This window comes from Zeugodacus cucurbitae, chromosome 2 (assembly GCF_028554725.1).
Source record: "Zeugodacus cucurbitae isolate PBARC_wt_2022May chromosome 2, idZeuCucr1.2, whole genome shotgun sequence".
Lineage (NCBI taxonomy): Eukaryota > Metazoa > Arthropoda > Insecta > Diptera > Tephritidae > Zeugodacus > Zeugodacus cucurbitae.
In genome coordinates this window covers 24,140,888-24,167,802 of record NC_071667.1, presented here as the reverse complement: position 1 = coordinate 24,167,802, position 26,915 = coordinate 24,140,888, and the positions used below count along the sequence as shown (strand labels likewise).

At 39.3% G+C, this 26,915-nt stretch overlaps 1 protein-coding gene across 1 annotated transcript; it reads right to left on the bottom strand.

Annotated features, from left to right (window-relative positions):
• Nucleotides 1-41: 41 nt before the first annotated feature.
• Nucleotides 42-25,329, bottom strand: LOC105217751 (uncharacterized). The gene is made up of 4 exons (XM_011192912.3): nt 24,257-25,329; nt 19,063-19,783; nt 13,506-13,982; nt 42-400 (listed from the first exon to the last, which is right to left on the bottom strand). Exons 1-4 carry the CDS (start codon nt 24,774-24,776, stop codon nt 133-135), a joined length of 1,986 nt encoding a protein of 661 aa, XP_011191214.2. The 5' UTR covers nt 24,777-25,329; the 3' UTR covers nt 42-132.
• Between the last annotated feature and the right edge of the window lie 1,586 nt (nt 25,330-26,915).

Genomic DNA, 26,915 nt, shown 5'->3' with positions numbered 1-26,915 from the left:
TTTAATAAAAAATGTATAAATAAAACTCAAGAAGTGTTTTCTTCATAAAAAAGTTATTTAGTATATTATTTTGTCAATATTTTTTTATATCTTCAATTATCCCGCAATATTTTTATTTTGAATCAAATTTCTTTATTGAACAAATTCCGATTCCCATAGAGATTTCTGGCAGAGTGCATACTCTTCGGCGCAGCTGCCTTGAAATGCATTGGCAGTGTCAAAACGTTTTTCCTTGTAATGCATACGATTCTCCATTATATCTTCGTCCAAAGCTTCGGGCATTGTAAAAACAGCACGCATTAATTCACCAACAAAAGTGCCCGGCGCAAGCTCTTTCGATTTTTGTCCAGTCTCACAGAGAGCACGCAAAATACAATGATGACTGTTTGCTATTTCAAGTCTGTTGAATAAAAAAAGTTATTTATTATAAAAATTAAAGTATCATTTAAAATACAATATACTAGCAGACCACTCCGGCTTCGCACGGGCTTAAACAAACATTTCAAAAGTTATAAGTTTTTACACACTTATACACACTGTCCCATACATATGTATGTATGTACTTTGCCGTTTGCCTTGCGTGGGTTCATTTTAAAAAAGTAAAATGAAGAAAATTCGAACATGAAATTATATTTTAGTTACAATGAGCTAAAACTTGATTACGAACTCTAGTCTTTGGTGTCCGTTGTCTGTCTTTCTGATTATGAAGGCGTTGGGAACGCTCAGAGTTCGACGGCCTAGTGCGAGCTTGTATATTTTAAATATTTTGTTATTCAAGCCGCTGCATACGCTTCGTACTCGACTCTCAAGCGCGTACTTGGCAGGTTTTGAAATTTTGTTAAGCAAGCAGCTGCGAGCACTAGTTACTCGACTCTCTGGCACGCGATTGCGATGTGAAGAGAATGACTTGCAGGGCGATTTTCAGTTTCAGATTAAGATTCTCCCTCACGGAGTTTTTTTGATACCCTTTTGATAACCTGGGAACTACTTCCTGAAAGTTGTGATTCTAGCAATAAATATAGCCTATGTTACTAGAAGTGAATGTAACGGGTGATTTTTTTGAGGTTAGGATTTTCATGCATTAGTATTTGACAGATCACGTGGGATTTCAGACATGGTGTCAAAGAGAAAGATGCTCAGTATGCTTTGACATTTCATCATGAATAGACTTACTAACGAGCAACGCTTGCAAATCATTGAATTTTATTACCAAAATCAGTGTTCGGTTCGAAATGTGAAAATCCGCTTTTTTATCGACAAATTTTGTTCAGCGATGAGGCTCATTTCTGGTTGAATGGCTACGTAAATAAGCAAAATTGCCGCATTTGGGGTGAAGAGCAACCAGAAGCCGTTCAAGAACTGCCCATGCATCCCGAAAAATGCACTGTTTGGTGTGGTTTGTACGCTGGTGGAATCATTGGACCGTATTTTTTCAAAGATGCTGTTGGACGCAACGTTACGGTGAATGGCGATCGCTATCGTTCGATGCTAACAAACTTTTTGTTGCCAAAAATGGAAGAACTGAACTTGGTTGACATGTGGTTTCAACAAGATGGCGCTACATGCCACACAGCTCGCGATTCTATGGCCATTTTGAGGGAAAACTTCGGAGAACAATTCATCTCAAGAAATGGACCCGTAAGTTGGCCACCAAGATCATGCGATTTAACGCCTTTAGACTATTTTTTGTGGGGCTACGTCAAGTCTAAAGTCTACAGAAATAAGCCAGCAACTATTCCAGCTTTGGAAGACAACATTTCCGAAGAAATTCGGGCTATTCCGGCCGAAATGCTCGAAAAAGTTGCCCAAAATTGGACTTTCCGAATGGACCACCTAAGACGCAGCCGCGGTCAACATTTAAATGAAATTATCTTCAAAAAGTAAATGTCATGAACCAATCTAACGTTTCAAATAAAGAACCGATGAGATTTTGCAAATTTTATGCGTTTTTTTTTTAAAAAAGTTATCAAGCTCTTAAAAAATCACCCTTTAGCTTTCCAATGGTGAAAGAATTTTTGAAATCGACATAGTAGTTTTCGAGTTTATTCAATACAAACATACATACAAATCTTTCCTCTTTATAATAGTAGTATAGATGTATGTGATTGGCGTTGCAACCGTTTAGCCGGTTATAGCCGAATTGACGATAGTGCGCCACCTCTCTCTCTCCTTCGCAGTTCGGCTCCAGTTGGGGATCCCAAGTTTAACCAGGTCGCTCTCCACCTGGTCCCTCCAACGGAGTGGAGGCCTTCCCCTTCCTCGGCTTCCTCCGGCGGGTACTGCATCGAACACTTTAAGTGCTGGAGTGTTTTCGTCCATTCGGACAACATGACCTAGCCAGCGTAGCCGCTGTCTTTTTATTCGCTGAACTATGTCAATGTCGTCGTATAACTCGTACAGCTCATCGTTCCATCATCTGCGGTATTCGCCGTTGCCAATGTTCTGAGGACCATAAATCTTGCGCAAAATTTTCCTCTCGAAAACTCCTAGTGTCGTCTCATCTGATGTTGACAATGTCCAAGCTTCTGCACCGTAAAGCAGGACGGGAATGATAAGCGACTTGTAGAGCTTGATTTTGGTTCGTCGAGAGAGGACTTTACTGTTCAATTGCCTACTCAGTCCAAAGTAGCACCTGTTGACAAGAGTTATTCTGCGTTGGATTTCGAGGCTGACATTGTTCGTGTTGTTGATGCTGGTTCCCAGGTATACGAAATTATCTACGACCTCGAAGTTATGACTGTCAACAGTGACGTGGGAGCCAAGACGCGAATGCGCCGACTGTTTGCTTGATGACAGGAGATATTTCGTCTTGTCCTCATTCACCTCCAGACCCATTCGCTTCGCCTCCTTATCCATGCGGGAAAAAGCAGAACAAACGGCGCGGTTGTTGCTTCCGATGATACCAATATCATCGGCGTACGCCAGGAGCTGTACACTCTTGTAGAAGATTGTACCTTCTCGGTTTAGCTCTGCAGCTCTTATAATTTTTTCCAACATCAGGTTAAAGAAGTCGCGCGATAGTGAGTCACCTTGTCTGAAACCTCTTTTGGTATCGAACGGCTCGGAGAGGTCCTTCCCAATCATGCCGGAGCTTTTGGTGTTGCTCAACGTCAACTTACACAGCCGTATTAGTTTTGCGGGGATACCAAATTCAGACATCGCGGCGTAAAGGCAGCTCCTTTTCGTGCTGTCGAAAGCAGATTTAAAATCGACAAAAAGGTGGTGTGTGTCGATCCTCTTTTCACGGGTCTTCTCCAAAATTTGGCGCATGGTGAATATCTGGTCAGCTGCCGATTTTCCAGGTCTAAAGCCACACTGATAAGGTCCAATCAGTTTGTTGACGGTGGGCTTTAGTCTTTCACACAGTACGCTCGATAGAACCTTGTATGCGATATTTAGGAGGCTGATCCCACGGTAATTGGCGCAGATTGTGGGATCTCCCTTTTTATGGATTGGGCAGAGCACACTGAGATTCCAATCGTCAGGCATGCTTTCTTCCGACCATATTCTGCAAAGAAGCTGATGCATGCACCTTATTAGTTCTTCGCCGCCGTATTTGAATAGTTCTGCCGGTAATCTATCGGCCCCCGCTGCTTTGTTGTTCTTCAGGCGGGTAATTGCTATTCGAATTTCTTCATGGTCGGGTAATGGAATATCTGTTCCATCGTCATCGATTGGGGGATCGGGTTCGCCATCTCCTGGTGTTGTACTCTCACTGCCATTCAGCAGGTCGGAGAAGTGTTCCCTCCATAATCCCAGTATGCCCTGGACATCGGTTACCAGATTACCACCTTGGTCTCTACATGAGGATGCTCCGGTCTTGAAACCTTCAAGACAGGAGCTTCATTTTTTCGTAAAATTTTCGAGCATTCCCTCTGTCTGCCAGCTTCTCAAGCTCTTCGTACTCACGCATTTCGGCCTCTTTCTTTTTTTGTCTGCAGATGCGTCTCGCTTCCCTCTTCAGCTCTCGGTATCTATCCCATCCCGCACGTGTTGTGGTCGTTTGCAACGTTGCGAGGTAGGCAGTCTGTTTTCTCTCCGCTGCGAGACGGCACTCCTCATCGTACCAGCTTGTTTTTTGTCGTTGCCGAAAACCGATTGTTTCGGCTGCAGCGGTACGCAGTGAGTTTGAGATGCCGTTCCACAGTTCCCTTATACCGAGGTGCTGATGAGTGCTCTCAGAGAGCAGGAGTGCAAGTCGAGTAGAGTATTTCGTGGCTGTCTGTTGCGATTGCAGCTTTTCGACGTCGAACCTTCCTTGTGTTTGTTGACGGGCATTCTTTGCTGCACAGAGGCGGGTGCGTATCTTCGCTGCGACCAGATAATGGTCCGAGCCTATATTAGGTCCTCGGAGCGTACGCATGTCTAAAACATAGGAGACATGTCTTCCGTCTATCACAACGTGATCGATTTGGTTCCGCGTGTTACGATCAGGAGACAGCCAAGTAGCTTAATGTATTTTCTTATGCTGGAATCTGGTACTACGGACGATCATATTTCGGGCTCCAGCGAGGTCGATCAGCCTCAGGCCGTTTGGCGATGTTTCGTCATGGAGGCTCAATTTTCCCGTAGGACCCCCAGAGGTGATCTAGTTATTGATGACCAGAGTATACTGAGTTTGTGGAGGGAACACTTCTCTAGCCTGCTGAATGGCAGTGAAAGTACAACACCAGGAGATGGCGAACTCGATTCCCCAATCAACGACGATGGAGCAGATGTTCCATTGCCCGACCGTGAATAAATTCGAATAGCAATTACCCGCTTGAAGAACAATAAGGCGGCGGGGGCCGATGGATTACCGGCCGAGCTATTCAAATACGGCGGCGAAGAGCTGATAAGGTGCTTGCATCAGCTTCTTTGCAGAATATGGTCGGAAGAAAGCATGCCTGACGATTGGAATCTCAGTGTACTCTGCCCAATACACAAAAAGGGAGACCCCACAATTTGCGCCAATTACCGTGGGATAAGCCTCCTCGACATCGCGTATAAGGTTCTGTCGAGCGTATTGTGTGAAAGACTAAAGCCCACCGTCAACAAACTGATTGGACCTTATCAGTGTGCCTTTAAACCTGGAAAATCAACAACAGACCAGATATTCACCATGCGCCAAATTTTGGAGAAGACCAGTGAAAATAGGATCGACACACACCATCTCTTTGTCGACTTTAAAGCTGCTTTCGACAGCACGAAAAGGGGGTTGCCTTTATGCCGCGATGTCTGAATTTGGTATCCCCGCAAAACGAATACGGCTGTGTAAGCTGACGTTGAGCAACACCAAAAGCCGTTCGATACCAGACGAGGTTTCAGACAAGGTGACTCACTATCGTGCGACAAGGTGACTCACTTTAACTTGATGCTGGAGAAAATTATAAGAGCCGCAGAGCTAAATAGAGAAGGTACAATCTTCTACAAGAGTGTACAGCTACTGGCGTACGCCGACGATATCGATATCATTTGAAACAACACCCGCGCCGTTAGTTCTGCTTTTTTCAGGCTGGATAAGGAAGCGAAGCGTATGGGTCTGGTGGTGAACGAGGACAAGACGAAATATCTCCTGTCGTCAAACAAACAGTCAGCGCATTCGCGTCTTGGCTCCCACGTCACTGTTGACAGTCATAACTTCGAGGTCGTAGATAATTTCGTATTCCTGGGAACCAGCATCAACAACACGAACAATGTCAGCCTCGAAATCCAGCGCAGAATAACTCTTGCCAACAGGTGCTACTATGGACTAAGTAGGCAATTGAAAAGTAAAGTCCTCTCTCGACGAACAAAAACCAAACTCTACAAGTCTCTCATCATTCCCGTCCTACTTTACGGTGCAGAAGCGTGGACGATGTCAACATCCGATGAGACGGCACTAGGAGTTTTCGAGAGAAAGGTTTTGCGGAAGATTTATGGTCCCTTAAGAATTGGCAACGGCGAATACCGCAGACGATGGAACGATGAGCTGTATGTGTTATTCGACGACATAGACATAGTCCAGCGAATAAAAAAACAGCGGCTATGCTGGCTAGGTCATGTTGTTCGAATGGATGAAAGTGCTCCAGCTCTGAAAGTATTCGATGCAGTACCCGCTGGTGGAAGCCGAGGAAGAGGGAGACCTCCACTCCGATGGAAGGACCAGGTGGAGAGGGACCTGGCTTCGCTTGGAATAACCAATTGGCGCCAAACTGCCAGAAGGAGGAATACGTGGCGCGCTGTTTTAGACTCGGCTATAATCGCGTAAGCGGTGTCTACGCCAGTCAAGAAGAAGAAGAATTTATTTATTTAATTTTATTAATTTAACACACAATTTGACCCACACATTCGGCACAAAGTCCATTAGGAAACAAAAATCAGTACTATATATGTGGGGGCTGGCTAATTCATGGACCGATTCCAACTATTTTTGCCATCTAGTTACATTCAATCCAATATTATATGCTTACTAAATTTTGTTTATATATCACATATTAACCGATATATATGGTAAAAAGGCCAATGAAAGATTGAAACCCCAAATATTAGGTATATGGGAGCTAGGAGAAGTTATGACCCGATTTCACTCATTTTATTAGAAGAATAATGTTCCCTCTGAATTTCGCTTCGCTTCGCTTCGCTTCTGAATTTCTTCAAAATATCTAAGAGACTTACTTATATTTTCGGAAAAAAAAATTATTAGAAGCACTGAGCACTGTAAACTATTCGGATCGACTTCAAAGTTCTGGTATATGGAAAGTAGGCGTGGTTGTCAACCGATTTGGCCCATTTTCAAAACATATTATTGGGATGCCAGGAAAAAACCGAATTTCAATGAAATTGGTCGAGAAGTTTCGGAGATAAGATTTGAGTGTAGCTCTTCTGTACCATCTTTACCATGAAATTTAAGGTTTCTAGTGTTTTTCTTTGGTGAATTTAAGCATTTTAGTGGTTTTCAACATAACCTTTATATGGAAGGTGGGCGTGGTTCTAAGGAAGTGGCTAAAGGAAACGACTCCAGAGAGTTTGGTTGATATAGCTCTAGTAGTTTACGATATATGTTCAAACAACTTAGTAGAGGGCGGGGCCATGCCCACTTTTCCAAAAAGCTTACATCCAAATATGCCCCTTCATAGTATTTTTGATTTAACATATTTAGCCCTCCATGCTGATTGAATTTCGAACTCTCTGTTCACATTCTTTTCACATTTACCTAATCTCTCTTATCTTAATAAATGTTTTAAGTAACTAAGATTGCTTTATTCACTTTTCGTCACAAAAAGATACTCTAGTATCAGTCTCGTGCTCTAATTTCACATATTGATATGCTTTTGTTCATTACCCTTTGCTTAGGAAAGTAGTTTTGACAGCCAGTCATGTCAGTAACAGTTGAGTTGTGACACAGTTTAACTCCTCACTTGACATTCGAAATTTGTAAGAAAAGGCTGTGGACAAGTATTATGGAGACATTAGGTTGGGATAGATAGAATTTTACATATAGAAAGCATACATATTCTGGTCTAATAACTTTTTTCGGAGACTCTCAAGTTGACTAATATGACAGAACTCAGGGTTTCAGAGACACAAAAGCCAACGGGCAAGGAGCTCAGCGACAGCGAAATGGGAAATTTAGAGTATTACTACTTATACAGGAATCAATATAAACCACAGGTGACATTTAAGACCAATTTATTGAGTGTTCTTACGTATTAGGGTCTTAAAAAATGCCTTCTAAGAATGATCACTGTTTTAGTTATAGATTGCTGATTGCCACACTTTCGAGATACGCCTACGAAAGTCGGTTCAAGAACAGGGAAGATCCTACCCACATAAATCATGAGTTCGGATTTTGAACTTTTGAAATTGTAGTCACAAAAGAACTTTATAGGAATACTTAATATTAAAGAAGTGATGGTCTCGATTTTTAGACCGTCGCTCTGTTTCAATTTGGTCCTAATTTGTAGGTTATGTTCATATCATGCTTATGGGGATGCTAATGGTGCTAAATGTACTAAAATTGAACCAGTGTGGGACTAGTTCGTTTTCCCACATGGAATGGTTTGTCTTGTAGTCTTAAATGTTGATATGATCAATTCAGTTTTGAACTGACAAGGGGATATACATATGTAACATGCATTTATCTTATGTAAGTCAATGCCTATATCTACGGATATAAGTTTCTATGTATGTACATATATATGTATGTATGAATGTGTTTGACAGCAATTTGAAATTAGTCTTTTGTCAATGGTTTGCTATGAAATTTTACTTGTGTTACAAGATAGTAATTGCTGCTGACAACTGAATCAAAACTGGTGAAGCCATGAATTTGAGAACAATCACTACTAGGAGCTGTATATACACACATACAATTTAGTAGTTGAATAGCCTTTGTGAATGATTACTTCCAACTTATTTGCTTGTTGTAGCATACAGTTTAGGTGCATTATATGTATACATAAATGCATATGTATGCATTTACATAGGATTATATAGATATATACTCTATTCCGTTCTGTTATACATACTCCCGTGTGCATTTTAGCATTGTGTAATCAAATAATTTTATTATTTCAAGTGAAACAAATTGAAAATTGATTGGCAATTACTGAGATTGTATCGCATTTGTTAGTCGTGATGCAAAAACTGTAAAAGTTTGTATGCATGCAGTTTGTATTGTTTTCTGAATGTTTTGTAAAGCTCTTGACTTGCTGTAATTCGCTTCAATTCGTTTTTGGAGAGTACAAGGTGTGACAAATACTACATTTCTAAATAAAATATTATACTGACAGCTAATTTTAGCTGTAAATTTTGACAGACAGAGAGAGACACATGCTCATAATGTCAACAAGATCGTAAAGAAGCTAAGCTCTTTAGAAGAAATGGAAACTTACTGGTAAGAATCGTAGAATGTAGAGGAATCTTAAACAAAATTAAAACGAATCTAAAATATTTGGTCTGTGTGATCAATAGTCTTTAGATATCAATATTTACAGTCTTAATTAACTCCAAAATAAATTAGTATCTACTACATTAATTTTAATCAAGAGTCTTCAGTTCCGTTCGGGCTTAGTATAATAAATAGTTATATAAAATTATATTAATGAAAGTAATATTAAACCATCGGAAAGATTATATCAACGATTAATTTGAATAATTTATGGGTCATTAAATTTAAATAAAACTCTAGGATAAGCGCAGGCAACCTTAATGATTACTATTCCTAATTGACTATGTGACGGCACTCTGTCTGGTATCGCAAAGGACCAAAACTGGTCCGTGTGTGGGTTTGACCTACCAGACTATCCATAGGATTACGAATGTTAACTACTGCTTTTGAGTACCTCACGGTGTTCAAAAACACATCATAACAATACAATACATTGATCAACGCCCTGATTTTGATATGCACCTTCAGTACCAATTGGTGCGTGCTACTACCAGTTGAGCCTTTCCATACTGTTCTGCACTGGTGGACAATTGTGGCTTCAACGTCCAACGACAGTCGGGCTTATGTATATTAAATGCAGTTATCTTTTACTTCATTACTTTCTATTTCTTTTACTGTGCCACTCGACCTATATTGCCACAGTCGCTGTGCTGTGCCAACTCAACTTCATTACAACTTCCGGTTATTCATTGCCGGTGCTATTGCAGATCGATGCCGAGCAGGATGTTGTGCATAACTACAACCAAATAGGATTGTCGTCAATGACTACCAGCGATATGCAGATGATATTGAATGTTACTCTATGTCTGTGTATGAATGTATGTAAGCGTAACATCAACAAGAATTTCCACAACTTTTCAAAGCTAAGTTGGCAAATGTTGATTGGTTGCTAATGAAGTGGCTATGCTACACTTGTGGTTTTGCAAAATGCAGTATATTGAGCCAACTGTATTTAACTTAACTAGGTTGTTTTTGGGGGTTTGAGGTAAGTACTCGATGAAACTAGCTGACCGCTGCGATTGGGTTGAATAGCCTGACTAATCATCAAAATGAATCCAAACGGATTAGTCATGAAAGATTTCGATGAAGAAAAGTAAAGAAATCCACAAATAATTTATCTTGAAGCTGAACTCATTCGGGATCCGCTTGATAAGGCGGTTCATACAAAATTGTTAAGATATAGTTTGTACAGAAAACCCTCCAGATCTAATATAATAACACGGCATGAAATTAGATAATTTGATATTGGTACTAGTACTGGTAAACGCCCCTCTGTGCAGCAAAGAACGCCCGTCAACAAACACAAGGAAGGTTCGACGTCGAAAAGCTGCAATCGCAACAGACAGCCACGAAATACTCTACTCGACTTGCACCCCCCCCTCTCTCTGAGAGCACTCATCAGCATCTTGGTATAAGGGAACTGTGGAACGGCATCTCAAACTCACTGCGTACCGCTGCAGCCGAAGCAATTGGATTTCGGCAACGATAAAAAACAAGCTGGTACGATGTGGAATGCCGTCTCGAAGCGGAGAGAAAACAGACTGCCTACCTCGCAACGTTGCAAACAACCACAACACGTGCGGGATGGGATAGATACCGAGAGCTGAAGAGGGAAGCGAGACGCATTTGCAGACAAAAAAAGAAAGAGGCCGAAATGTGTGAGTACGAAGAACTTGAGAAGCTGGCAGACAGAGGTAGTGCTTGAAAATTTTACGAAAAAATGAAGCGACTTAACCAAGGTTTCAAGACCGGAGCATCCTCATGTTGAGACCAAGATGGTAATCTGGTAACCGATGTCCAGGGCATACTGGGATTATAGAGGGAACACTTCTCCGACCTGCTGAATGGCAGTGAAAGTACAACACCAGGAGATGGAGAACCCGATTCCCCAATCGATGACGATGGAATAGATATTCCATTACCCGACCATGAAGAAATTCGAATAGCAATTACCCGCCTGAAGGACAACAAAGCGGCAGGGGCCGATAGATTCCGGCTGAGCTATTCAAATACGGCGGCGAAGAACTGATAAGGTGCATGCATCAGCTTCTTTGCAAAATATGGTCGAAAGAAAGCATGGCTGACGATTGGAATCTCAGTGTGCTCTGCCCAATCCATAAAAAGGGAGATCCCACAAACTGTGCCAATTACCGTGGGATAAGCCTCCTCACCATCGCGTATAAGGTTTTGTCGATCGTACTGTGTGAAAGACTTAAGCCCACCGTCAACAAACTGATTGGACCTTATCAGTGTGACTTTAGACCTGGAAAATCCACCATTGGTCAGATATTCACCATGCGCCAAATCTTGGAGAAGACCCGTGAAAAGAGGATCGACACACACCACATTTTTGTCGATTTTAAAGCTGCTTTCGACAGCACGAAAAGGCCTTTATGACGCGATGTCTGAATTTGGTATCCCCGCAAAACTAATACGACTGTGTAAATTGACGTTGAGCAACACCAAAAGCTCCGTCATGATTGGGAAGGACCTCTCCGAGCCGTTCGATACCAAACGAGGTTTCAGACAAGGTGATTCACAATCGTGCGACTTCTTTAACTTGTTGTTGGAACAAATAATACGAGCTGCAGAGCTAAATAGAGAAGGTACAATCTTCTACAAGAGTGTACAGCTGCTGGCGTACGCCGACCGCATGGATAAGGAGGCGAAGCGAATGGGACTGGAGGTGAATGAGGACAAGACGAAATATCTCCTATCACCAAGCAAACAGTCGGCGCCTTCGCGTCTTGGCTCCCACGTCACTGTTGACAGTCATAACTTCGAAGTCGTAGGTAATTTCGTTTACCTGGGAACCAGTATCAACAACACCAACAATGTCAGCCTCGAAATCCAGCGCAGAATCACTCTTGCCAACAAGTGCTACTTTGGACTGAGTAGGCAATTGAACAGTAAAGTCCTCTCTCGACGAACCAAAATCAAACTCTACAAGTCGCTTATCATTCCCGTCCTGCTTTATGGTGCAGAAGCTTGGACGATGTCAACATCTGATGAGACGACACTAGGAGTTTTCGAGAGGAAAATTTTGCGCAAGATTTATGGTCCTCAGAACATTGGCAACGGCGAATACCGCAGACGTTGGAACGATGAGCTGTACGAGTTATACGACGACATTGACACAGTTCAGCGAAGAAACAGACAGTGGCTACGCTGGCTAGGTCATGTTGTCCGGATGGACGAAAACACTCCAGCTCTGAAAGTGTTCGATTCAGTACCCGCCGGAGGAAGCCGAGGAAGGGGAGGGACCAGGTGGAGAGCGACCTGGTTACACTTGGAATCTCCAACTGGCGCCGAACTGCGAAGGAAAGAGAAGAGTGGCGCGCTGTCATCGATTCGGCTATAACCGGCTAAACGGTTGAACGCCAATAACATAAATATATGTAAATATGTAATGCTTTTAAGTTTCTTACGGAACCTTTGATACTGCCACACATAAACCATAAATGATTGGATTTCGTGGTTGTAGAGGTGTTTTCATGTAGTTCAGGTCTGTATGATATGGGTTCGGAATGTATGACGACATCATTATTTCCTGTAGTTTCTACTGGAGCATAGGGCCTCAGACGATATTAGATACCGAATCGTTTTAACCTTATGCCATGCACTTTATCATTTGACTTTGAAATATAGCGTGTCACCGTGATAAATTAATGTGGGTCTTTCCACCACACATGATCTTGAATCTAGCATATGTTCTATCTTCTGGACAGCATAAAGAAATTTTTGAACACATTTGCCGGACAATGGCAAACATCAGAATATGTTTATAGCTTCATACAACTTCTTATAAATTTAGTAAAAGTTTTGAAGAGATTTGATCTTCTATAACCCTCAATTGTTAGATAGTATTAAGGCAGCATCGTAAATATGTGTGAAAGATCAGACAAAAGTTAACAAAAGCTTCCTATATATACTTCATTTATGTAATTTAGATGTGTAAGAACCATTGGTAACTGGAGTCGGTTTTAAATTTGCTAAACTACTGTATTTCGTTATGATTTCTACAAAAATAATTGCCAAATGGATTCGAGCTTTTGAGAATGCTAAGATTCCGTGTACATTCCAAACTGCGTTAACCTAATTTAGGCTAATTATTTCTTACGCTCTTATTTAACGTGCCTCGTATTTACACTAGTCTTTAACGACGCCACATCCGTGAGTAGTAAGTACTGCTCTTTAGTCTAATAGCACGAAAGTCGTGAATTTAAAAGCCAACATCGCTGCATACAGATCAAACAAATCACCTTAATGCCATGTATCGACTTGAAAGTAATCTCGTTGCTGTCTTTACTCTACTCTGAAGATATTTGCAATTTTTCCACGCTTACTTACGCGCTCACACACACACACATATTCCTGTGTATGACTGTGAGTAAACACGCCAGCACGCTTGCCCCTATGAAATTCTATATTTGCAAATGTATCGACATTTCAAACAGCACGTTTACGACATTTCTCACCAACGGTCCGGGTGAGGCGTTCGGTAGAGACAGGCGCAAGCAATGCGAGGTAAACACGCAAGAGTCTTATGTGTATGTATGTGTGTGTGCACAGTTAGAATGAATGTGTCACTTACTTGTCCAGATACTTTTCAATCTTCTCGTAGAGCGTTTGCCGTGTTCGGCGATGATGGCGCACATGTATGCGCTCCATGCGACTCAACTCGTTGCCGGCAATGCCGCTGCGACGATAGCGACGATGTGGCGTTGACTCTTGCTCTTCGCCATGATTTGTGGTATGCGAATTGTTGTTGTTGCTATTGTTGTTGTTATGCATTGCTGCAGCTGAGTGCGCTGTTGCAGGCTCATCTGCTATGCTGCGCTTACCGAAAACCGGATAAATTCGATGTTTCCGTGCTGTGGCAGGTGGCTGTTGATAAAATCCGGATGCGGCTTGTTTTTGCTTTTGTTGCACTTGCTCTTGTTGCCTTAGTTGTTGTTGTTGTTTAGCTGATCCTTGTTGTTGCTTTTGTTGTCGCTGTTGCATTGGCTGACTGCTGCCACTGTCAATACGTCTTGAGGGAATTGGTTTTCTACGCAATGAATTCGATAGCCTGTAAAACGAAAACTATATGGATATACTCTGATACATATGTACATACTGTAAGTGAGTAAATATGTTTTTGCTTAGTATATATTTATAATAGTATAAATATATATATATAAGATCTGCAATATGCGTATTTAAGCCTATTTAGGTGAAGAAATGATGTTTAAACAAGTAATGCTCTATATCTCAATACTCGGGAATAATAAGAAGAATTTAGCCATAGAATAAATGATCGGAAGTATTGGCCGCTATATTTATTTCGCTATAAAATTAACTTTAGTTCAAATGATTAAAACTTGCATTTTTGCTCTTGAACTCGCAGAGATTTGCGGTACGGTGATATGAGACATTATAGGAAGTGCCAAAACAACGACTTAATGTACATCATCCAGGATGATCGTAAAATTAAATAATCTGTCATTCTTAAAATATGAATTTGAGAATTTTTAAAAGAGACTCTTCAATAACGACATATACTATATAGCGGCACTATTTGAAGAATACTAAAGTGATGTTTCTCCATGTTCATTCACATTGCATGAATTGGCCTACTAATTGGTTCCGCATTCATCGTATTATTCGGATCAGATTCCTAGAACAGACCCTTATTTCTGTTTTTAAAGATCAAGTGAATGATCACTGATAGTGATAATGGAGAAACATTCTCCGAGACTGAGGTTTTTGTTTTTAAGAAATGACAAATATTACTTAAAATGTGCTCTCATACAGTTAAAAGCTAGCCAGTACTGAGTGTATCATGGCCGATTGCGAGGCAGATAACGTAATCTCAAATTTTGATCAAAAATTAATTGCTGCAAAAGAAATATAAGGATTCACTAAAACTCTAAAAAAATCTACATTAGTATTTCTGTTCTGATGCTTTCATAGTAATTTTGTTCTGATGGTTCTTAAGTAACCAAATACCAATGATTCAGAAAAAAGACAATCAAATTATATCTGGTAGTCAGAAGAGTAGACCAATGTCATTATAATGAAGTTTGGATACAAAGAGTTATGTAGGATCATTTCTCTCACAATATGGATGTATGTGAATTTTAGAGAATTTTGGCTTTTGAAGACTCACTAGATCGCATTTTAGTCTTCAAAATAAAATCATATCTGGGTTTGCATGGTTAAGTTCTGATTTAATCCAAGAATCGTAAACATTTTGAAATGAACTTCTTCTACTTGTAATGAGTATATTGTGGTTCACCTATTTGAACAGTCAGATTCTTGTAGGTCTGGCCTTATGGCCTTATACAAAAATATTTTGAATGCCAGTCCATACAAATCTTGAAACCATCGATAATTTATTCTAAGATTGGTTGATCGTTGACAATAGATTATTCGTTGTAAACCTTCTTTAAATTAGATGTTCCGAACCGGCTCATTTATAAGCAGAGTATCTCCAAACTTACTTAGTATTTTATACGATATATATTTTTTTCTATATTACTTCTTGAATACATCAAATGAGATTTTTGGATCGTGCACCAGTTATTTAGGTATGAGTGCAGTCCTGTTTAATTTCGTACTCAATTTGAACTAACTGTGCCATTTTGAGGCACTAATCGTAAACCTTTTTATTACTGCTATCACGTTTCATTTTTTCGTTTAAACCATTTTGTGCTTTCGACGATGCTACTAATGCCCGATATACTAATGTGCAAAATTGTTTCCATTTCCAATGAAGATACTTTTCTTGGACATATTTAATAAGTCCCTAGTTCTAGCAATTTGTTGTATATTTCCAACTGTTATTGGCTAATTGTTAAAATTGTATATTGAGCTCTCTCCTGATCGATACTAACGGGCATGGTACTAACTCAGCCACGGATTCATCTAGAAAAGCTTCTGCCTTTGCCAACTCATCTGTTTTTTTGTTACTGAAATCAAGTCTAGGTTTAGTTTGTTCTCCAGTGAGCTCAATACCTTCTTGCAGTTATGGACTATTCTGAAATTAGTCATGGGGGACGACAAGGACCGTCTGGCTATCCGTGTATATTCTTGCTCTATGTATCCTCTCATAATAATTCAACAGAGCTTCGCAAGTCTTCTCTATTCTCAGTACTTCCGCTTTTCAGATGCTAGCCGATCTCGGTACACGGATAGAGAGGGAAATGTCCAGTTCACCGAAGTACACTCCCGTGCCTACTCTGCAGTCCATTTTGGACTTGTCGGTATAGACTGAGGGTATCCTTACGTGGATGTAACTCTTGAAGTCCAACTTTGGGAGAATGTGGTTTGATTTATTGACGTTTACTTTGAATTGGTTTAGGATACCACTATGTTCATAGTTCTTCTGGTTCTTGATAGCATCAGTAATCCCTGCACCTGCTGCTCCTTCTATTCAATTTAATGTGCTGATGTTGTATTTTAGTGCTGTTCACCATACCAGTGGTCCATACGTAAGTATTGGTCTAATGAGAGCCGTTTACATCCACATGATTATCTATACTAATATTATAAAGAGGAAATGTTTGTTTTTTGTTTGTTTGTCTCGAATAGGCTCTGAAACTACTGAACCGATTTGAAAAATTCTTTCACCATTGGAAAGCTATACTATCCCTGAGTAACATAGGCTATATTTAGTTTAAAAACAAATAGGGTTCCTTACCAAAACTCCGATAATGTAAAAAAAATACCAAAAAACTTTCTTTAATCGCGAATGCTGCGAAAACGATTGAAGATATAACAAAGTGATGTACTACAATTTTGTAGAAATTATAATTATCTCTAACTATTATAGTTTTGTCATAATAAGCGATTTTATATAAAAAAAAATTAATTACAATACCACTACTTGAAAAGCCTCTTTATTTGTACCTTAGTATTAATCCTGATCGAAATAAATGATTTATTTAAGATCGCTTCAAAACCTTTATATACATAACTTTTTGAATTATTAGAATCTGAATTTCCATTCAAAAGATATCACGAGTTAAAAATTTTGAAAAGCCGCTCGGCGGCTGACTATGCGTTGTACAGTTGTAGGCGTCACTCGGGCATGGAGGTACGGAAAGGGGGTTAAGATCACTCGCGCGGTCGATTCCCTACTGAATGGTCCTGTACGGAATTAAAAAATTGTCGTTTGATAATAATATAATATAAAAATGAATAGCTTTTCGTTTGTGCCGCAAAAAAACGAGAACGGCCAAACCGAATGGTTAATTTTAGTCTTGAAATATTCGTGGAAGGCCATAAAAAGATTAAAAAGTGAGTAACTATGGAAAAATTGCGAGGAAGAAAATAATAAGAGAATTTTATTCGAGTTGAGAAGAAATATATAAAAAGAGAAAACAAAAAAATAATATTTTGAAGGTTATCATTGTTGCTTTGTTAAAATATTTTTGTTATTGTTCAATTGTATAAGATTGTGTCGACTGACCAAAACAATTTGTAACAAATAAGGAAAGGCTAAGTTCGGGTCTAACCGAACATTTTATACTCTCGCAATTTATTGATGTAATTTTATTAAGATAACATACAATTTGACCTATATATTCGACATAAAGTCCAATAGAAAATCATAATATATAATATCTGAGGGCTGATGTAATTCCAGAACCAATTTCACTTATTTTCACCATCAAGATTAACGGGAATAGGGGCAACTTGCAACCTGTTAGTAGGCTAACAAACGGCACATTCGGCCTTGAAATTACTCCTAAATTGCAAATGCACGAAACACCAGTCGGCAAAATCGCCAAAAATAGCGCTTTAACGAAGATTTTCCAAATATTCAAGAAGTCGCTGGAGGTACTGCATAGGACTTTAAAAGATCTTGATTGTCGATGAACGTTTTTGGTGGAGCCATGATTCTGTTAGCAGGTGATTTACGCCAGACTCTTCCAATTATTCCTGGATCAATTGTTACTGACGGGCTAATCGCATGCCTAAAATCATTTAATTTGTGGCGACACATAAAGAATCGCCAATTAACAACTAACATATGAGTGTTTTTGCAACAATATCAAATTGCGATTGTAGAAGTAGTTGGCAGTTGACACCTCGATGGATTAATAGCATTTCCAACAGATTTCTGTCACTTCATTGACTCGAAAGGTAAGTTTTCCTGACATGAAACCTCAATATGATAACCATAAATGACTGATTGAATGACCTATATTGGTAGTAAAAAAAAAAAAGATATCGATGATCTTAATGCGACAATGTAGAGTTTCGGTTCAAGAGAGTTGACACAGCTACAAACCACAATGACGTAGTCAATTATCCCAAACTATTTAAAATTGCCTGTACTATCACCACTCACTTTGCAAATAAAGGTAGTGTGAGTTGTCATCATGCTGCATAACATAAATCAACCTCGAGTAATCAATATCGTCGCCGAAGCCAAGATTGGACCAACTTAATTTAATGTATACCTTAGCCATAAAAACGTGTGGCCGGGTCTGCTAGTATTATATATAGTAGGATCAATCTCCAATCCCAAGTATTTAGCTGAGGGGGTCAGAGAGTATGTTGTAACATTTAGTACCGGAAGTTGGGGTATTTTAGTTCTGCTTGTGATTAGCACCATTCAGTTTTATTAAGATTAACGCACAGTCCTTTGTTCACAGTCCCATAGGTTTAATCTGTGTTGGGCTCTTTCCATAATCTCACTGACTGTTGAAGGAAACATGCCTGATACCATCAACACTATATCTTCTGCATATGCTACTGCTTTCACCTTTCCTCTGTTGAGTTGGAGTAGTATACCGAGAATATCTATCAATGCATTTTTTTTAAATACATTTTTTTCTGATTTCTGTCCATCAGAAGAACGGGCTGATAGACTTGTTTACAGTTGATGTCGCCTTACGAAAATTTTGATATTTCGGATATACAAAAATAAATGTTAAATGCCTGCCACTGTAAATTGTACTTGAGTAGCTGCAAAGTAAATTCTCTGCTATATGAAACTTGCTCACATAAACATATCTGTATATTATGAAGCCATGGCTCCATTGAGTGACAGCTGAGACTACAGTTTCACATGCTTCACATCAGATGACACACTCGTATATGCCGCACTTCATCACTCCATTCAACGTAAATTGATTTCACTTTAGCATTACCCTTACCTCGATCTCAGATTCCACCAGGGATACTGGACGTTCCCGCTCTGCGCTTGAGGCTTGTAACTGCGGAGTGAAGAGGTGCGCTGTTGTTGTTGTTGCGACGTCCACTTGTTGAACGGATGCACTTTTAGCGTCTTTAAATTGTTGTTGTTGTTGCTTTTATAAAATTTGTTTTTATTGCCGCCACCATAGTAGTATTGGTCCTTGCGTCGCCAATCGTTCGGTTGTTCCCGATAATAACCACCAATGGGTCGTGCCACTTGAGTGCGGTAGTAACTGTCTTTGGGCCGTTGCAACATATGATATTTCTTGTTATTGTAATCATATTGATTACTGCCCTTATAATAATAATATTTCTGATGCATTGGCACATGGAAGGCAGCCGGCAGTCGATCCGCTTTCATATAGTAATACTGGGAGTCACTCTTCCTTGCGGCAGGATTTGTCAACGTCATGAGATTGATGTAGTTCGGTTGTAAACTCTTCGACGGTTGCAAATTTTGTTGCTTTGGTGTTTGTGTTGGCTTCGCTTTTGTGTCCACATACGTGATGTGTGTTGCCGTGTCGTTACGCCGCAAGTCGTTTGTGGGTTCTCTCAAACGGGTGGCGATTTCTTCGATGACTTCTCCTTGCGGCTTACTGGGCAGCTCCCAAGCCAAGGCAACGGTTATGCCGAGAATAAGATAGTTGGTGTAATCCACAATGCCGTAGATGCCGTCATATACTGTTTAAAATGAACAGAGAGAGGGTGAGTGGGGAGTTGAGTGACATTTGCCATAGTTAAACTCAAAGTAAAGTTTTTCGAACTGAACTCTGATTTTACAGATTTACAAAGAGGGTAGAGTATTATAAATAAAATATTATGTCGTAGGCAAACTTTGAGTGGCACGGTATGAAATACTGAAGTTGAAATAAAAACAATTTTAATAAAGTTGTTGGATTAAACGGGTTTTTTAAAGCGCATGTATTTTTACATGAAGAGTTTACAAAGAAGCTGTAACCATCGATGCAAAGGAATAAAAATGCATGCGGGTAATTTTCGATTTATTAAATTCCGCCTGCAAAGAGCATGCACAGTGCTCAAATGCAGAATGATCGGATTAATGAACGATAATTATAATTTAAGCCAATAGATGCTATTCCTGGGATTTCTCGATCGAACACCAAAAATAACAAGTAAGGAAGGGCTAAGTTCAGGTGTAACCGAACATTTTATACTCTCGCAATTTATTTATTTAACTTTATTAATATTATATAATACGCAATTTCACGCACATATTCGTCATATATATTGTATAAAGTCCATTGAAAGTTGGAAACCATAATATTATGTTAGAAGCACCGAGGTCCTCATGTTCAATATATGGGGCCTTGAAAAACTATGGTCCGATTTCGGCGATTTTTAGAATGGGGCTGCTACACTATAAACGTAGTATTTGTGCAAAGTTCTGCAACGATATCTTCACTAGTGCTTACTTCATATATTGTAATGTAAACGATTCAGATTGTTTTCAAAGTTCTGGTACATGGGAAGTAGGCGTGGTTGTAAAGCTGTTTGGCCCATTTTCACAACATATCATTGGGATGTAAGGAAACTATTACAAACCAAGTTTTATTGAAAGCGGTCGAGTAGTTTCTGAGATATGGTTTTTGACCCATAAGTGGGCGACGCCACGCCCATTTTCCATTTTGTAAAAAAAGCTGAGTGCAGCTTGCATCTGCCATTTCTTATATGAAACTTAATATTTCTGGCGTTTTTCGTTAGTGAGTTAACCCACTTTTAGTAGTTTTCAACATAACCTTTGCATGGTAGGTGGGCGTGGTTATAATCCGATTTCCTCCATTTTTGGACGGTATAAGGTAGTACCTAAAAGGAACGACTCTAGAAAGTTTCCTTGATATAACTTTAGTAGTTTCCGATATATGTACAAAAAACTTAGTAGGGGGCGGGGCAACGCCCACTTCCCCAAAAATATTACATCCACATATGCCCCTTCATAGTGCTATCCTTCATACCAAATTTTATTTCCATAGCTTTATTTATAGCTTAGTTATGTCACTTTAAGTGTTTTCGGTTTTCGGCATTTTATGGACGTGGCAGTGGTCCGATTATGCCCACTTTCGAACTTAACCTTCTTATAGTGCCAAGGAATACGTGTTCCAAGTTTCATCAAGATATCTCAATTTTTGCTCAAGTTACAGCTTGTACGGACGGACGGACAGACGGACAGACAGCCGGATTTGAACTTTACTCGTCACCCTGATCACTTTAGTATATATAACCCTATATCTAACTCGTTTAGTTTTGGATGTTACAAACAACCGTTATGTGAACAAAACTATGATACTCACTTTAGCAACTTTTGTTGCGAGAGTATAAAAATAACAAATAAAGATAGGCTAAGTTCGGGTGCAACCGAGTATTTTATACTCTCGTAATTTATTTATTTAATTGTATTAATATTATATAATATACAATTTGACCCACATATTCGTCATAACGGGTGATTTTTTTGAGGTTAGGATTTTCATGCATTAGTATTTGACAGATCACGTGGGATTTCAGACATGGTGTCAAAGAGAAAGATGCTCAGTATGCTTTGACATTTCATCATGAATAGACTTACTAACGAGCAACGCTTGCAAATCATTGAATTTTATTACCAAAATCAGTGTTCGGTTCGAAATGTGTTTATCGACAAATTTTGTTCAGCGATGAGGCTCATTTCTGGTTGAATGGCTACGTAAATAAGCAAAATTGCCGCATTTGGGGTGAAGAGCAACCAGAAGCCGTTCAAGAACTGCCCATGCATCCCGAAAAATGCACTGTTTGGTGTGGTTTGTACGCTGGTGGAATCATTGGACCGTATTTTTTCAAAGATGCTGTTGGACGCAACGTTACGGTGAATGGCGATCGCTATCGTTCGATGCTAACAAACTTTTTGTTGCCAAAAATGGAAGAACTGAACTTGGTTGACATGTGGTTTCAACAAGATGGCGCTACATGCCACACAGCTCGCGATTCTATGGCCATTTTGAGGGAAAACTTCGGAGAACAATTCATCTCAAGAAATGGACCCGTAAGTTGGCCACCAAGATCATGCGATTTAACGCCTTTAGACTATTTTTTGTGGGGCTACGTCAAGTCTAAAGTCTACAGAAATAAGCCAGCAACTATTCCAGCTTTGGAAGACAACATTTCCGAAGAAATTCGGGCTATTCCGGCCGAAATGCTCGAAAAAGTTGCCCAAAATTGGACTTTCCGAATGGACCACCTAAGACGCAGCCGCGGTCAACATTTAAATGAAATTATCTTCAAAAAGTAAATGTCATGAACCAATCTAACGTTTCAAATAAAGAACCGATGAGATTTTGCAAATTTTATGCGTTTTTTTTTTTTAAAAAGTTATCAAGCTCTTAAAAAATCACCCTTTATATATGGTATAAAGTCCACTGAAAGTTGGAAACGCTAATATTAGGTTTGAAGCACCAAGGTCCTCATGTACGATATATAGGAGCCTTGAAAACCTATGGTCCGATTTCGGCGATTTTTAGAAAGGGGCTGCCACACTATAAATGCAGCATTTGTGCAAAGTTCTGTTCTGATAACTTCACTAGTGCTTACTTTACATATTGTAAATTAAACTAATCAGATTGACTTCAAAGTTCTGGTATATAGGAAGTAGGCGTGGTTGTGAACCGGTTTGACCTATTCTCACAACATATCATTGGGATGCAAGGAAAATATTACAAAGTAGTAGTTTCGGAGATATGAATTTTGTGTACCAATTTGGGTGGAGCCCTTCTGTACCTTCTTTATAATGAAATTTAAGGTTTCTGGTGTTTTACCTTACTGAATTGAAGCATTTTTAGTAGTTTTTAACATAACCTTTGTATGGAAGGAGGGCGTGGTTATAATCCGATTTCCTCCATTTTTGGACTGTATAAGGTATTAACTAAAAGAAACGACTGTAGAGAGTTTTGTTGTTATAGCTCAAGTAGTTTACGAGATATGTACAAAAAACTTAGTAGGGGCGGGGCCACGCCCACTTCTCCAAAAAAAATACATCCACATATGCCCCTTTATAGTGCGATCCTTCTTACCAAATTTTACTTCCATAGCTTTATTTATAGCTTAGTTATGGCACTTTATGTGTTTTCGGTTTTCGCCATTGTGTGGGCGTGGCAGTGATCCGATTTTGCCCATCTTCGAAAGCAACCTTCCTACGGTGCCAAGAAACAAGTATGCCAAGTTTCATTAAGATATATTAATTTTTACTCAATTTACAGCTTGTACAGACGGACAGACAGACATCCGGATTTGAACTCCACTCTTCACCCTGATCACTTTGGTTAACTAACTAACCCTATTCTAACTTGTTCAGTTTTGGGTGTTACAAACAACCGTTATGCGAAAAAAACTATAATCTTAGTCTTATAATATAAAACTCTCTTTAGCAACTTTGTTGCAAGAGTATAAAAATCGATTATCTTTGCATTAAATTGAAAATTTTATTCAGTATTAGATGAGCCGATTTAAGCACTGTTTTGTTTGATAACTTGTACAAACTTTGCAGATAATTTCATAATATCAATCTTATAGAAATCTTCTTCCCAATTTGTAAAATACTGGGACAGTCGATCTGCACAAGCTACTCAAGAGACGATTTGCTAGCAGCAAATGTATTCGCCATAGGCAGGACAGAACCGGTAGTAATTACTTGGTGGCAGGTCCGAATCTATAAGAGTTACTATCGAGGACGGCATCAAGAAACTATTGTACTATACTCAATCGTTCTATCGAATCGTATTCTAACAACCGCTCTCTACGTTTTCATTTGGAAGAATTGCCAGTTACGTTGTCGTTCTGTGTCTTTAAATTTTTATCATTCCTCTAACCTAACCCCACTTTTTCTATATTTCACGTAAATTGTCTTGCACTATCTTAACTTTTATTCCATTTCCTAGGCCATGCTTGAATACCATTGCCTACAACTTTATTCAAATGCTTTAAAAGTTATACGAACTATATTATATGAAATGCAATTTCGGTTTGAATATTCTCAGTTAGTTTGCTACCTGAAATGCATTTAAATTCACTTTGAATCAGAATACATACATAAGCCTACGCATGCAGCGCCCCATTGTGTCCACTCGGGCACTTTGGGTGCTGTCAACTCGCAACAGACAGACTTACCCACTTGAAATGAGCTGCCCTCCGGAAAGATCAAATAACGACGTTTGCGCGAAAGTAAACGGTCCGGCGGTGCAGCTGCATTCACCGTTAACGAAGCGGATGCCGCTGTCGCCTTTTGCTCTTCCTGCAATTTGCGCTCTATCAGCTGTGCAAAGTCTTCGCTGTTATTGTATTTAACGTTGTTATTGCTGTTGTTAGCGTTGCTGTCAATCGCTTTTGCATGCAACATTGTTGTAGTGGCAACACTGTCATTATGCGGCAACACTTCATCAACAAAAGCGAATGCGGATGTTGTCCTTGCGAATGCTGGACCACCTCCTTTTGTTACTGCTGCTACCCTGACGCTTGCAAAATCACTTAAAGCTTGCATAGTTGTTTGTGTTGTTATGTCGTCTGCCATTGATGTTGCTGACACAATAATTGTCGCAATTTGTTGGTGTTGCTGTAGTCGCGGGTGTTGGCGCAGTGTTGCCAATATGTTGAGAAAAATGAAATATTTTTGTGCGCGACGAGTGTGCATTTTTTTACAATTTTAATTTACGCTGCTGAAAATTTCTTATTTTTTATGTATTTTAGTATTCAATATTTTTCATGAATTTATTTTTTTAACTGTTTATTTGTACGAAAATAATATTCCATTTCCACAAATATTTATTAAATCCTTGGCACTTTTCATCAAATAACTGCAGTTCACTGCACAAATCAACTCGTCGCACTTGCAACTGGGCGTCGGTCGAGTTCAACTAAATTCAAATAAAATTCACTCTGCTTCAAAATGCACTCTTTTTGTTGGCCTTGCTCTTCATGTTGTCTTCTCGTAACTAATTCCTCTGCATTTATGCTGCCTCTGACTATAGTTTTGTTCTAGTTTATTTTTTTTTCGTGCGCCCATGTGCAGTTATATGTGCGTGTGTTTGTGTGAAAGCTGACAGCAAATGTTGTTAATTGCTTTTAAAATTTCTTTTCCAGCTTTGTTTTTCGTTTTTCGTGTTTGCTTGCTTTTAAATTTTTTATTTAGCGCTCAGCTCGTGTGGCCATGGCTTAACGGAGTGCTGCTGCTATAGGCGGCTGAAGGCGGCAAATAGAATCTATGAGGGGAAATGGAATGGTTGATTTAGTTCATTAAAACTATTAAATGAAGCATATGAAAAGTAAATAGTAAAAAATAGCTAAGTAACGGTATAGATCTGAAAGTATGTGAAAATAGCGAGAGGCAAAATTTTCGATGTGACATATTGGCATACGGCTAGATTTCTGATCGATTAGTTGAATAACTCTGGAAATACGATTTAAAAACAACTAGTAATAATGGAAATGAAAAGTCAATTAAGTGGTGTAAGTGTAAGTGAAGTTAGATTAACTGTTAAAGCAACAACCCGGCTGTCAACTGTCATTTTCTACTAGATTACTGTCATGTTATGCGTTAAAATTGAAATTGATGGTTATGATTAAGAATCTTATAAATTAAAAGTATTAAGGGAAGCACACTAACCTCCAAACTTTCCAATGTCTTAATTTCCGATGATAAAAATGTGTGAACCGCTGAAGGCTTTAATAACCTTAACCCTTTCGCATGAATCAGAATATTAGCTCATAGATATCAGTAAATGTTATCTGTATTCCCGAAAGCTTTTTTGTTAGCTTTTGGATTTTCAAATATTTACTGTTCGATGGACATAGGCAGCTTTACAGAGAAAGTTACGCGATTGCATTATAGAGATTTATGATTGATTATATAACCTTCGATAGAGTCGGTAACGCAGCTCTCACTAATTGTTAGGCGTCTGATCCCTCTGAGTCAGACAGGGTGACTCACTATCGTGTGACTTCTTTAACCTGATGCTTGAAAAAATAATACGAGCAGAGCTGAATAAAAGAGGGTTACAATTTTCTATAAGAGTATACACCTGTTGGCGTAACCGATGATATTGATAAAATTGGAAGCAATAACCGTTAGTTCTGCTTTTTCCAGACTGGATAGGGAAGCTAAGCGAATGGATCTGGTGGTGAACGTAGACAAGGCGAAATATCTACTGCCATCAAACAAAAAGTCAGCGCATTCGCGTCTCAGCTCCCACGTCACTGTTGACAGTCATAACTTTGAAGTCGTAGATAATTTCGTATATTTGGGAACCAGCATCAACAACACCAACAATGTCAACTTCGAAATCCAACGCAGAATCACTCTTGTCAACAGGTACTACTTTGGATTGAGGAAGCAATTGAAAAGTAAAGTCCTCTCTCGACGAACCAAAATCAAACTCTACAAGTCGCTTATCATTTCCGTCCTGTTTTATGGTGCAGAAGCGTGGACGATGTTAACATCCGATGCGACGAAACTAGGAGTTTTCGAGAGGAAAATTTTGCACAAGACTTATGGTCCTCAGAAAATTGTTAACGGCGAATACCGCAGACGATGGAACGATGAGCTGTATGTGTTATTCGACGACATTCATTATAATAAATTCATGGGTTTGGTTATCTTTTTGCTTATGTTTCCCATATTACACCTAGTTATTTTGATATTATGCCTTGCAAATTGAGAGATTATAAAATGTTTGGTTACATCCTCTAGTATTTCTTTACTTCTTTTTATATTTTCATCTTTCGAAAACTAATAACTCAACTCAATATTATTGCGTGAGATCGTATTTAATTC